The following is a 13,742-nucleotide window of genomic DNA, read 5'->3' on the forward strand; positions in this document are numbered from 1 at the left end:
GGTCTTGTCCTCTCCATCTGCTCTCTGGGTTCTAGTTCGACTCAGTGTTTATGTATGGGTGTTTGCTCCTATTTTCAACAGGCATTAGTTGAGGGCTCAATGGATAAGTTAGTTGTTGTTCTCATTCTCCAGGAAGGGCATTTATGATAGCCTTTCCACGGAAGCTCAAGTTGTTAGTTGGGAGCAGTCTTGTACTTCTCTAGACCTTTCTTTGTGTTCATTTTATCTTCAAACCAATATTGGCTCCCTCTTTTATGTTCTCTCTGTCTGTCTCTGTCTCTCTATCTATCTCTTTCCTATCTTCTATTCCTAACCAGGCTCAATCTTCCTGGTCGCACATGTTTTCCTTCCCCCCCTCGTTTCCTCCTACTTCTCTCTCCATTCGCTGCCCCCCCCACTTCACCTGAGCTCTGGGGGACTTGTCCTTTCCCAGTTCTGTGAGGGACTTATAGGAATCTCTTAGAATACACCTTGTATCCTAGTTCCTCTGGTGATGTGAATTATAGGCTGGAGATCCTTTGCTCTAGTTCTAAAATCCACATATGAGTGAGAACATTCTGTGTTCCTCTTTTTGTGACTGGGTTACCTCATTCAGGATGGTTTCTTCAAGTGCCATCCACTTGCCTGCGGATTTCAAGATACCATTATTTTTTTTTCTGCAGAGTAGTATTCCATTGTGTAGATGTGCCACATCTTCATTAACCATTCTTCAATTGAGGAGCATCTAGGTTGCTTCCAGTTTCTTGCTATTACAAATAGTGCTGCTATGAACATAGTTGAACAGATATCTTTGTTGCATGGATGTGAATCCTTTTGGTGTATGCCTAAGAGCTGGATTGCTGGGTCCTGTGTAAACTAAATCCCATTTTCCTGAGGAACCGCCATACTGATCTCCAAAATGGCTGTATGAGTTTGCACTCCCACCAGCTGTGGAGGAGTGTTCCAATTTTTCCATACCCTCTCCAACATAAGTCATCATTGGTGTTTCTAATTTTAGCCATTCTGGCAGGGGTAAGATGGTATCTACATTATGCAATTATGTTTATGGAAACCTGACTGTGTTTTTGGTTATTTATTTTGTTTTTTTTTTTGTTGTTGTTGTTGTTATTTTGTATGAGCAATGCCAAACAAGATTATTTAATCAATTGAAATTTATTTGATTAAAAGTACATTACCTCTACATTTGTCTAAAACCATGGTGAACACATTCCAGGTAAAATACAAAGCATTTCTAGTTTAAGATAGATCAACAACAAAATTGCATTTATAAAACTACCATAATTAGGAATAGGTGGTCCACCTGAAAAATACTATACAGAATTATATAAAATGGAAAAAAAATTATCAATAAGATTCAGAGTTAAATCATCCTTATTTACAAAATGCTATTCTGGTACCATTTGGTTTGAGGAACAATATTGTCACATAGGAACATCAGTTACCTGAACTTCATCTAAAAAGAAAATGGATGCCGAGGAATCGGTCAGGTCTCCTCTGTCTCCAGATGTTCCAGTGCAGGATGGAGGTTCTGGTGCATGTTGACTGAGAGTAGGATTCAAGTCCTGAGAACTCTCATTTCTACTTTGAGATGTAAGAGTGGTGGAAGAACTTGAATCTTGGGGGAAGATATGATGGAAAGCCCCTTCATTTGCGCACATTTCTCCCTGTTTCAAGAGACAGGAAAAAGACAGTGGGAGTTGAAACCCTGTACTGCACCTTTATTAAACCACTAGTTCCAGCCCTTATTTTGGTATCCAAACATTTATACCACAATATTTGATCTGACAAATAAATCTTGACTTTACAAAATGGACATTTTAGCTACATAGGAATAATAATAACATCACAAAAAATTTCAAAGGTGTTTGTCAATGGCAGCTATGCAAGATCTCAATACAGTGCAGACTTACTGGAAATAAGATTTTCAATACATTAAAACTTTGAAACTTAACATTCAGGTCAGTGATCTCGACCTGATATCCTATTTGAAGCATTTCCTGTCAACCTTAAACCACTCCACCACCCAAAAAAAAAAAAAAAAAACTCATGGCATGCTCATATAAACTTAAGACTAGAGGTGAGGGCACAGAGCAGACACCTAGGACAACTAAGCTAGTTCTTGTCTAGTATTGAAAATATGATTTTCTGTGTGGAAACACGTGATTCCAAGGGGGAAATTATGCTGTAAAATTAATAAATTACTTTTATTTTAAAATGTAAGGGTAGGAAAGAATTTCAAATAATTCAATAAATGACTAAATATGATCTTAGATTTTAATTAGGATCATGTGGGAACCACCACTTAGGAGACATACTTAATACTTTAAAACAAATTAGCCAGTAATCATAAGACAAACATCTAAGTAATTATTTTAAATATACACTTATATTACATGAAATACACATATACTTAACATTAAAACTGCTTGCAAGTGAACAATGGTGGCACAGGTCTTTAATCCCAGTATTTGGGAAGCACAGACCAGGATAGCCTTCCAGTTAAGGCTCCAGAGCTATAGGGAAACCCAGCCTTGGGGAGAAAAACAAAGCAAAACAAAAACCTGCTTATACATTCAATGATCTTTTGACCTATAATATTACAGTTAAAATTCAAATTCAAATTTGTCTAATATTGCTCAAGGTGAAGCTTCCTCTTCCTTTGATGCTGGACAGTAACCTGTGAGCCATATAAACCCTTTCCCTCTCAAGTTGCTTCTGGTTAGTGTTTCTCCCAGTAAAAAGGAAGCAAACTTGATGGAAAGCACAGATAAGCACTGACACAAACACTTAATTTTAAAAAAGCCTACATGGCATTGGAGCAAACTGCAGGCCTTCAAAGTCCCTTAGTGGGACATACTGTTGAGGATATGCACAGGTGTTTCCTGGTTGAGGAGATGTTGGTGGGATCTGTCCTCTAGGATCACCTGGTAAGGCAGGGCCTCCAGGGCCTCTTACCTTGGGAACAAATAGAGGAATCAAGCCATGGCCAGCTGGTTGGCATTCAGCAGGGACAAAGTTGGGCACACTTGCCTTCTGTAACAGAGTAATAATCAGCAGTAAGGAAAGACATTTGATTAACAGCTCATTTCCTGGGTGTGTGAGGCATAGAAGAAAGCAGTCCATTACATTCTAGTAAGGATGGGGATAGGCTCAGTATCCCATAAAGGTGCAGGAGCTGCTTATTTGTTATTCTAAGTAGTTTTACTGTCTTCACTCTTCCCACACCTCTTCCATATTGTAGTTGAAGTTCTAGCTAGGGCATTAAGACAACAAAAGGAGATCCACGGAATACAAATTGAAAGTAACAAATCAAACTTTCACTATTTGAAGATGATATGACAGGTTATATCAGGGAATACCTACCACTGATAGACACCTTTATCAAAGTGGCAGGATACAAAATTAACTAAAAATATAAAAAAAATAATCACTAACCCTACTATATACATATGATAAAGGGGTTGAGAAAGGAATCATAGAAACGTCTCCTTTTGTTTGCATTATCCAAGACAACATAAAATAGCTTGGGTAATGTTAACCAAACAAGTGAATAACTTATTTAATAAGAATTTTGAGTCTTTAAAGAAAAAAATTAAAGAAGATACCATAAAATGGGAAGATCTCTCATACTCTTGGATAGGTAGGATCAGCATAGTAAAAATAGCAGTCTTTCCAAAAGTAATCTACAGATTCAATGCAATCCCTATGATAAACCCCAGCACAATTCTTCACAACCTTGAAAGAACAATACTCAGATACATATGGAAAAACAGTAGACTCAGGGTAGGCTAGACAACGTTGTATAATAAAGGAACTTCATTCTGGAGGCATCACTATCCCTTTCTTCAAGCTCTAGTGTAGAGCTATAGTCCTGACAACAGCTTGGAACTGTCACAAAAATAGATTGGAAGACCAATGGAATCAAATTTAAAACACTGATATTAACCCATACATCTACCAATACCTGATTTTTGACAAAGCAGCTAAAATTATACAATGGAATATAAAAAGCATTTTCAACAAACTATGCTGGCATAACTGGAGGCTGACCTGTAGAAGACTCCAGATCACCATGCATAATACTTAAGTCTAAATAGATCAAAGAAAGACCTCACCATAAATCCAGCCACACAGAACCTCCCAGAAGAGAAAGTGAGAGGTATCCATGAACAAATTGGTACAGGAGACTGCTTCCTGAACATAACTCCAGTACTACAAACTCTAAGATCAACAATTAATAAATGAAACCTCTTGAAATTAAAAAGCTTCTTTAAGACAAAGGACACAGTCAACAAGACAAAATGGCAGCCCAAACAATGGGAAAAGATCTTTAACAGAGGGCTGATTTCCACAATGACAAAGAACTCAAGAAGCTAGGTACCAAAACACCAAATATTCCAATTAAAAATTACGGTACAGAACTAAATAGACACATCTAAGAAATCCTCAGCCACCAGGGAAATGAAAATCAAAAAACTCTGAGATATCATCTTAATCCTGTCAGTATAGCTAAAATCAAACACACCAATGACAGTTTATGCTGGAGAAGATATGGAGACTGTAGTACATTCCTCCACTGCTGGTGGGAGTGCAAATTCGGACAGACACTTTGGAAATCAGGTTGGTGGTTCCTCAGAAAAAAGGGGTCAGTGTACCTCGAGTTTCAGTAATTCCACTCTTAGGCATATACCCAAAATATGCACACTCATACAACAAGGACATCTGTTCAGCTATGTTCATGGAAGCATTATATTCTCACCTGAAAAATGGATGGAGAAAATGCGTTACATTTACATATTGATATACTATTCAGAGGGAAAAAACAACGTAATCTGAAAATTTGCAGGCAAATGGAAGGAACTAGATGAAACCATCCTGAATGAGGTAACCCGGTCACAAAATGACAAACATGGTATGTACTCTCTCATATATGCCTTTTAGACAGAGCAATGGATGACCAGCTGACAATCCACAATGCCAGAGAAGCTAGGAAACAAGGCGGACCCTCAGAGAGACATATATTGTACCGTGGAGAAGGAGAAATGGGCAAGATCTCCATAGTAAATTGGGAGAATTGTGGGTGGTGGGAGTTAGGGAGAAAATGATGAGAGAGGTAGGCATGATGGAACAGGAAGATTGAGTTAGGGAAAGAATAGGAGAGAACAAGAAAGGCGACATTATAATAGAGGGAGTCATAACAGGTTTTAAAAGAAATCTGGCACTAGGGAATTGCCAAGAGATCTATAAGAATGACCCCAACTCACAATGTGAGCAATAGTGGAAAGGCTACCATAAATGCCTTACCTTGATAATGAGATTGATAACTAACTTATATGCCATCATAGAACCCTCATCTAGTAGCTGATGGAAACAGAAGCAGCACCCACAGCTAAACACTGAGCCAAACTCCCAGAATGCAGTTGCAGAGAGGGAGGGATGTTGAGAAAAGGGTGAAGGTCAGGTTACAGAAACTCACAGAGGCAGCCTACCTGAAAAACAGGAAACTCATGTACCCAAAACTGATAACTGGGTAATCAGCATTGGACCGACTTAGAACACCAGAACGTGGGTCTCAGGTAGAAGGCCTGGTAAGTCTAAGAGGCCTCTGACAGTGGAACCAGGATGTATCCCTAGTGCACGAAAGGACTTTGGGTGCACATTCTCCATGGAAGTATATACACTTAGCCTAGAGCCAGGAGGGAGGGCCTAGTCCCTACATCAAATAATTTGACAGATTTAGATGATCCCAACTGGAAGGCATCACCCTCCCAGTGGAGGGTTACTGGAATAGGATGGGAAGGGTACCAGGGGTCATGGGATAGAGGGAACACGGATCAGTATCTACAACAAGATAAAATAATAAATATAACTAAAAAAAGATTTAAATAAGATTTCAAGGGAGAAAATCTGAAATCATGTACAGCACTTAAACAAGCTTTGAATTTCATGTAAAAGTTTCTTTTAGGGTGACATATTGGGCTTCTTTCTCTGTTTTTTTTTTTTTATCTTAATTTTTTTTTTCATTAACAGGAATGGGTGTTTTCCTGCATGTACATCTTCATGCTATATACATTCAGTTTTCTGGAAGGATACAATAAGCCTTCAGATCCCTTGAAACAGGAGGTAAGAAGGTGCTGGGAATTAAACCCAAGTTCTTTAGGAGAGCAGCCAGGGCTCTTAACCTGTAAGCCATTTAGCAAGCCTATGTGGATTTTTGAGACAAGATCTGCTTATATAGCCCACACTGGCTTTTAATTTACCCTCTTTCTGATGTAGCCTGACAAAATGCATGGATTACATGGACCATCTAAACCTATCTTGTGATCTGTACTATTTCGCAGAAGGTTACAAGCCAACAATGAGAATGTTAACCCTAAGTACAGGTATATTATATTAATATTTTAATATCACAAAGTAGAAGAGCTCTCACCTTGTTCTAATAAAACAGAGAAACTAGTTTTGGATTCTTGGGTAGAAGTCAGTTTCCAGTACTTACCCCAGGAACTGTTTTAGTGACATTCTTCTTGTATTCCAACATGGAGGATGCTGGCCCATCTTGACAGGAAAATTAAAGCAGGAGAACTTCATGAGTTTCCAGATCCAAGTGACCCTGACATGTTCCACTCCCCCTGGCCAGTGCAGAGAAAAACTGGACACAAATACAATAGTATTCCTCATTAGGGTCCCCAAACTACCATGAGAACCTTGGGAATTTCAATAGGAAAAAAAAAAAACTCTTTTGCAGTGTGCTGATGACCTTTCCAACAGGCTCTTAGGTAATCTTACTGAGGTAGCCTAAGCGAACAACTCAGGATGAAGCATCTGCTTCTTCTCTCTATGTGTGCCATCCCTTCCCTCAGTATATACCTTATATTTTTGGTAAAAATGTACCCCTATAGGTAACAGGTACACAATTAAAATTTTAATGCTTGCATTTTATACTTTCTTAATGTGATTTTCTGTCATACCTACAGTAGATACACATCTTTCCCACCTTCAGAGGGTAGTGAGTGATAATTGAAGAGGTCCTGGGAGATTTATTCTACTAAATGAAAAATGATTAAATAAGGTAACTAATAAAGACCATGAAACCAAATAGTTTTACTGGTTGTCTTACACCTATCTACTGACAGTTTCCTGGCTAATATCTTTCACTACTACACTGTATATAAATAAATGGTTTAAAAAGTTGAGAAGTAAAAAAATAAATAAATAAAAAAGTTGAGAAGTTTGCCATTGAAAAGAGTAAAGTTTGTATTACAACCCTTGAAGGAAACCCTTCAAATGGCAACAAAACTAACCTTAACACATACATTAGATGACATACATGAAATATGACACGACAAGAAAGGGATAGAGAAATGGATTTACAGGGTAATGGTATGGGCTGCTCTTCCTTAGGACGTATGCTTAATAGCAAGCCATTACACAGCAGCACACAACCATCTGTAACTCCACTTCCTGGGGCACTGATGCCCTGTAATGGCATCAGAAATCAGATGGTAGAGATGACAGATTAATGGGATACCTACCAAGGAAATGTGCTAACGGGGAATGCAACCAGGCCAAGGGAGAGAAGTGACTTATAGTGAACTGCAATGTGGATGGTGGGAACCAAACCTGAATTCTCTTGTCTGGATTAGCAGCTTGTCTTAACCACTGAGCCACCATCTCTCCAGCCAAAGACCCTTCCCTCTTGAACCACTGAATTGTTCGGAGAAGTAAAATTACTAATGTATCAATCAATGTTTATTGTATACTCACTAGTTTTATTATTATTATTATTGCCAAACAAGACTTTAATTCATTCAAAATTTATTTGAGTAAACCTATCATTACAAATTACATTTGTCTAAAACCAGACGTTTCTACGCATTCCTGGACTAAAGACACAGCCTTTTGAGTTGAAAATATCCACAACTATATGATTGCATTCATAAAACTACAGTGACTATGTATGGGATTAATCAAAGTAAACAAAAAAGCTATCCATAATGAAATACAATGGAAATGAGTTACTCATAAGATACATATTTAAATAATAATTCTTTACAAAATACGTTCCAGGCATTATAATCACATTAAGACTATCTTTGTGCAACAATAGAATCACGATAGCAAAAGCAGTTGCTCATACTGCAAATGAGAAGCAATGACTACCATGGGAAATGCCAGGTCTTCTTCTGTTTCAGGAGGTCCTGGTGCAGGCTGGAGGATTAGGTGCAGGTTTATAGGAAGGGGCATAAATTCTGGACGGAGCTCATTTCTACTTTTATGATGTGGGAGATGGGGACAGCTGGGTTCTTAGGGAAAGGTCATATGGAAAGTCCCGGGGTTCATACACATTTCTTCTTGTACCAAGAGATGAGTAAAGGACATTGGAAGTTAATGTAATGCCAATGTCCATCTTAAAATATCCCCAAATAAACTCATATACTCTCCAAGAAGCTTAAAATTAAGTGTCAGGGAAAAGAATATAAACCTATGACAACTGAGATGGTACTTGTCTATTTTAAAATCATGATTTACTGTGTAGAAACTTGAGTAACCAAAAGAGACATTACAATGTAAAACCAAAAATTATTTTTATTTAAAAATGTAAGTGTATAAAAAATTTGAAGAACTTCAAAAATAATTATGTTGGAGAGGATGTGGAGGAAGGGGAACGCTCATCCACTGCTGGTGGGAGTGCACACTTGTACAGCCATTTTGGAGATCAGTATGTTGGTTCCTCAGGAAAATGGGAATCAGTCTACCACAGGTCCGGCAATGCCACTCTTAGGCATATACCCAAATGATTCACATCCATGCAACAAAGACATGTGCTCAAATATGTTCATAGCAGCATTATTTGTAATAGCAAGAACCTGGAAGCAATCTACATGCCCCTCAACGAAGAATGGTTAGAGAAGATGTGGCACATTTACACAATGGAATACTACTTTACAGAAAAAGAAATGGAATCTTGAAATTCACAGGCAAGTGAATGGAACTTGGAGAAACCATCCTGAATGAGGTAACCCAGTCACAAAAAGGGGAATATGATATGAACTCACTCATATATGGAATTCAGACATACAGTAAAGGATCACCAGCCTATAATACACACCTCCAGAGAAACTAGGATACAAGGAGTATTCTAAGAGATTCACTTAAGGTCCCTCAGAGAAGGGGAAAGGGACAACATCTCTGAGCATTTTGGAAGTGGGAGGCCAACAGTGAGTGTAGAGGGAGCTAGGAGAAAGAGAAGGGGAGGAGAGGAAAGCATGTGGGTTTTGGAAGATTGAGTCAGAGTAGCAATAGACGAGAGGAGAGAGAGAGAAAGAGAGAGAGACAGAGAGAACCATAAAAGAGGGAGCCATTAAAGGTTTGAAGAGAAAACTGACTCTACAGAAATATCCAGTGACCTACAAGACTGACCTCAACTAACAATTTGAGCATCAATGGAAAGGCTACCATACTGCCATTTCTTGATAAGGAGATCAACGACTAACTTATCCTCCATCATGGAGCTCTCATCTAGTAGCTGATAGAAACAGAAGCAGACACCCACAATTAAACTCTAAGCTGAACTGGAATCTAATGCAGAGAGGGAGGACAAGACCAGATTTCAGAAACATACAGAGACAGCTGACCTGAACAAGGAGGAGCTAATGGGCCCACAGACTGATAGCTGGGAATCCATCATGAATCAGACTGTGTGAACATGGGTCTCAGTTGGAAGGCCTGGGCAGTCTAAAGGACATTGGACAGAGGCACCAGGATGTTTCCCTGGTGCACAGAAGACTTTGGGAGCCCATTCCTTTAACCTGGAGGCAGAAGGGGAGGCCTATTCCCTACTCAAAATGACTTGACAGATTTAGGTGACCCCTCCTGGAATGCATCACCCTACATATGGAGTGGGGTGGTGGAAGTGGAGGGTGGTCTGAGGGCATGCGAGAATGGGAGAGAGGGAAAGAGCAAGTGAGCTAGAGGGAACTGGGATTGATATGTAAGATAAATAAACAAATAAACAAACAATAAACAAAATTAAATAAACAAAAAATAAAAATTGTATGGCTCCCTCTTTACAAAAATAAAATATAATCATGTGGGAACTGCTATTCAGGAGGAATACTTGAAACTACTTTTAAAAAACTTTTAGAAAATATATAACTAATTATACAAATAATGGCCCCAATGCATTCCTATGAAATGAAACACACATAATTAAAATCTAAAAACTACTTGCAGCTGGGCATTGTTGATACAGGCATTTAATCTCAACACTTGGGAAGCAGAGAGATGTGGATTTCTGTGAGTTCACGGCTAGTCTGTTCTACTGAGTGAGTTCCAGGGCAGTCTTCCAACATATACAGAAACTTTTCCTTGGGGAGAATAAAACAATAAGCAAAAATACCCCACAAACAGCCTGTACATTTACTGATCTTCTGGCCTATCACAGCACAGTCCAAATTCAATGTTCCCTGACGTGGATCAAGGTGAAACCTTGACTTACTTTGTTGATGGAATGTATCTTTGAACCATGACAACTATTTTCCCCTTAAGTTGGTTCTGGCCAGTATTTATCCCAGTAACAGAAACCAAACTTGAAGAAAAGAACAGACAAACATTGACACATGCAGGGACTTTAAAAATGCCTACCTGGCACTGGAGAGAAAGGTGGGCCTGCAAAGTCCCTGGGTGTGACATACTGTCCGGAATCTCCACAGATGTTTCCAGGAGGAGGTGGAGGCAGGATTGGGCCCCTTGGATTCCCAGGAAAGGCAGAGCCTCTAGGGCTTCTGACCAAAGGATCCAGTGGAGGAATCAAATCATGAGCAACCGCATTGCATTCAGGAATGCTAGAGATGGGGAAAGGTGCCTTCTGTAATAGAGTCACAATCAACAGTCAGTGAAGCTTCTTGATTCATAGCTCCTTTCCTGTGAGTGTAGGAATTCCAGAAAGCCTGGGAACAGGCTGAGGTTTCCACATGAGTGTGAGAGCCACTTATTCACAGTCAGAAGTTACTATCTCAACAGAAAGCTTTATGGATGGAACTAATCCTCTACCTAGCTCCACCTCAAACACAAGTACAGTAAAAGCAGATCAAAATAGACACTTTTAAAAACAGATTTACAGAAGGATATGGTGGCCTAGGCCATAAATCTCAGAACTTGTCTATTAGAGAAAGGTGGATATCTGTCAGAATGAGGGTGACTGGTCAATAGAGTGATTTCCAGGACTAACTCAAGATCTACTGGGAAATCCTATCTCTAGGAAAAAACAACAACAACAACAAAACCCCACAAAACATAGAACTTTTATCAAACATAGGAAAATGTTTAACATGTTGGTGATTTCAAAATGATCCAAATTAATTTTATATTTGAAAAATGAAATACATGTTTAGAGTCAAATAAGTTTCAAGGAAGAAAATCTGAAATAGTATACAGCACATATATAAGCTTTGAAGTTCTTCTAAAAGTTGTACTTTTTTAAGTAGGAGATATCAAGTTTCTTTCTCTTGCTTTTTTTTTTTTGTATATTTTTAATGCCAAAGAAATGGGTGTCTTGCTTGCATATATATCTGCATACTCGACAAATTCATTTTTAAATATTTGGTTGTGAGCCTAGCCTTTAATGGCTGAGCCATCTCTCCAGCCCTATAAACTCATTATGAAAGAATGATAGGATAGGGCTTCAGGTCCCTTAAATTGGATGTAGGAAGAATTGTCTGCCTGAAATCATGTGCTGGAATTCAAACCCAGCTCCTATGGGAGAGCAGCCAGTGCTATTAACCTGTTAGCATTTCTACAGCTCAGTAGTTTTTTGATTCACAATCTATGTATATTGGCTACACTGGCTTTGAATGTACCATACTCCTGCCTCATGATGTGGGAGTTGGTAAAAACTCGGATCTTGCGGTGAGGTAAGATGGAAATGCCCTGGGTTCAATCACATTTCTCATGTTCCAAGAGATGGGTAAAGGACAGTTTAAGTTCAAAGCCCAAATACAAAACCGAAATCTTCAGCACTTGTACTGATATCCCATCACTCAGACATTACTTGATCTAAGAAATAATTCTTGACATTGAAAAAAAAACCCTTCTTAGCTACATAGGACTAATAAGAAAGAATGTCTCCAGCAATTTCAGGTATATTTTCTCTATCTTGGCAGCTATGCAAGATCTCAACACATTGGAGACTTACTGTAAAATAGATTTTCAATGGAGTAAATCTCACAGACTTAACATTCCCAGTATGATACTGACCTGATATCCTACAAGATACATTTCCTGTGTTGCCAATGAAATAAATTCCCTCCAAAATTCTCATATCATTTTCCTAGAAGGTTAAGAGTAGTTGCCAAGGCAAAGTACAGACACTTAGGACAACTGATCTGGTTCTAGACTAGTACTTAAACACTTTATTTACCGTATAGGAACATGTGAAGCAAAAGAGAAAATTATGCTGTATAAACAACAAATGACTATTATTTTCAATTGTAAAGGCTGGAAAGAAATTGAGGAATTCAAAAAAATTCAGTGAGGTCCATGACTGGCACCATATCTAATGGGAACACTATCTCTAGTTAAAAAAAAAATAGAAAAGAAAAGAAAACATAGACACTTTTTAATGGAACACACACACACAGGAAAATGATTGATATGTGGACATTTATAAAATGACAAAGTCATATGAAAAGTAAAATACATATTAATATTCAAATAAGATTCCAAGGAAGAAAATATGAAATAGTGTAAAGCAAGTAAACAAGCTTGGAAGTTCACGTAAAAGTTCAACTTCTTGAATGGGAGATATCTGGTTTCTTTCTCTTGTTGGATTATTTTAGTATTTTTTTTTCATTTCACAGATATGGTATATTTGCCTGTATGTATGTCTGCATACTATAGTCATTCAGTGTTCTGTAAGGATAGAATATGCAAATCCCTTGGAGGTAAGATGGATTTTGAGCCACCACTCCTAGCTTGGGAATTAAACCGAGGTCCTGTAGAAAAGGAGCCAATGCATTTAACTTGAATGCCATTTCTCAAGTCTGTGTGGTTTAATGAAGCACATTCTGCATATATAGCACACACTGGCTTATATATTCCCATCCTACTGCCTCACTCTGGAAACTGCCAGGAACACATATACCATCAAACAAAGGCTAGTGAGCTAAACAATTTCACATAAGGTTACGGACCAACAAAGAAAGTTAATGCTAACTGCAAGTATATTTAACTCATGCCTTGCTCTAAAATAAACAAGAAACTAGGTGTGCATCCACGGGTAGAATTCAATGTTCAGTACTTACGCTAGGATGATGTTTGATGGCATTCTTCCCAGAAAACAATGTGCAGGATAAATACATATATAATAAGTAAAATACATGCATAATAGGATCCCAAAAAGATTTCAAGAAAGAAAATCTGAAAGAGGGTACTGAAAGGAAACAACCTTGGAATTCATCTAAAAGTGTAGTACTTGAAGTGAGAGATATCTGGTTTATTTCTCTGTTTCTTTATTTTAGGATATTTTTTATTTCAGAGACATGGGAATTTGCCTGCATGTATTTCAACATATTGTATCCATTCAATATTCTGGAAATATATTATAGGTCATCATATCCCATGAACAGGAATTAAGAAGGATGGTCATCAACCACACAGGAGCGGGGAGTTAAACCCATGTCCTGTAGGAGAGCCAGCCAGTGGTCTTAAAAGTGTAAGCCATTTCTCTACTCTAGGTGAATTTT

The 13,742-nt window shown here is 38.3% G+C and overlaps 1 protein-coding gene across 1 annotated transcript in view; it reads right to left on the reverse strand.

Annotated features, from left to right (window-relative positions):
- Positions 1-1,421: 1,421 nt before the first annotated feature.
- LOC127218250 (melanoma inhibitory activity protein 2-like) overlaps positions 1,422-13,742 on the reverse strand; it is a 63,468-nt gene continuing 51,147 nt past the window's right edge. Inside the window, 4 exon segments of the mRNA XM_051179272.1 lie at positions 1,422-1,664; positions 2,956-3,033; positions 6,497-6,555; positions 10,645-10,867. Coding sequence (XP_051035229.1) covers positions 1,422-1,664; positions 2,956-3,033; positions 6,497-6,555; positions 10,645-10,867 — 603 coding nt within the window.

This window comes from Phodopus roborovskii, unplaced genomic scaffold (assembly GCF_943737965.1).
Source record: "Phodopus roborovskii unplaced genomic scaffold, PHOROB, whole genome shotgun sequence".
In the NCBI taxonomy this organism is placed as follows: Eukaryota; Metazoa; Chordata; class Mammalia; order Rodentia; family Cricetidae; genus Phodopus; species Phodopus roborovskii.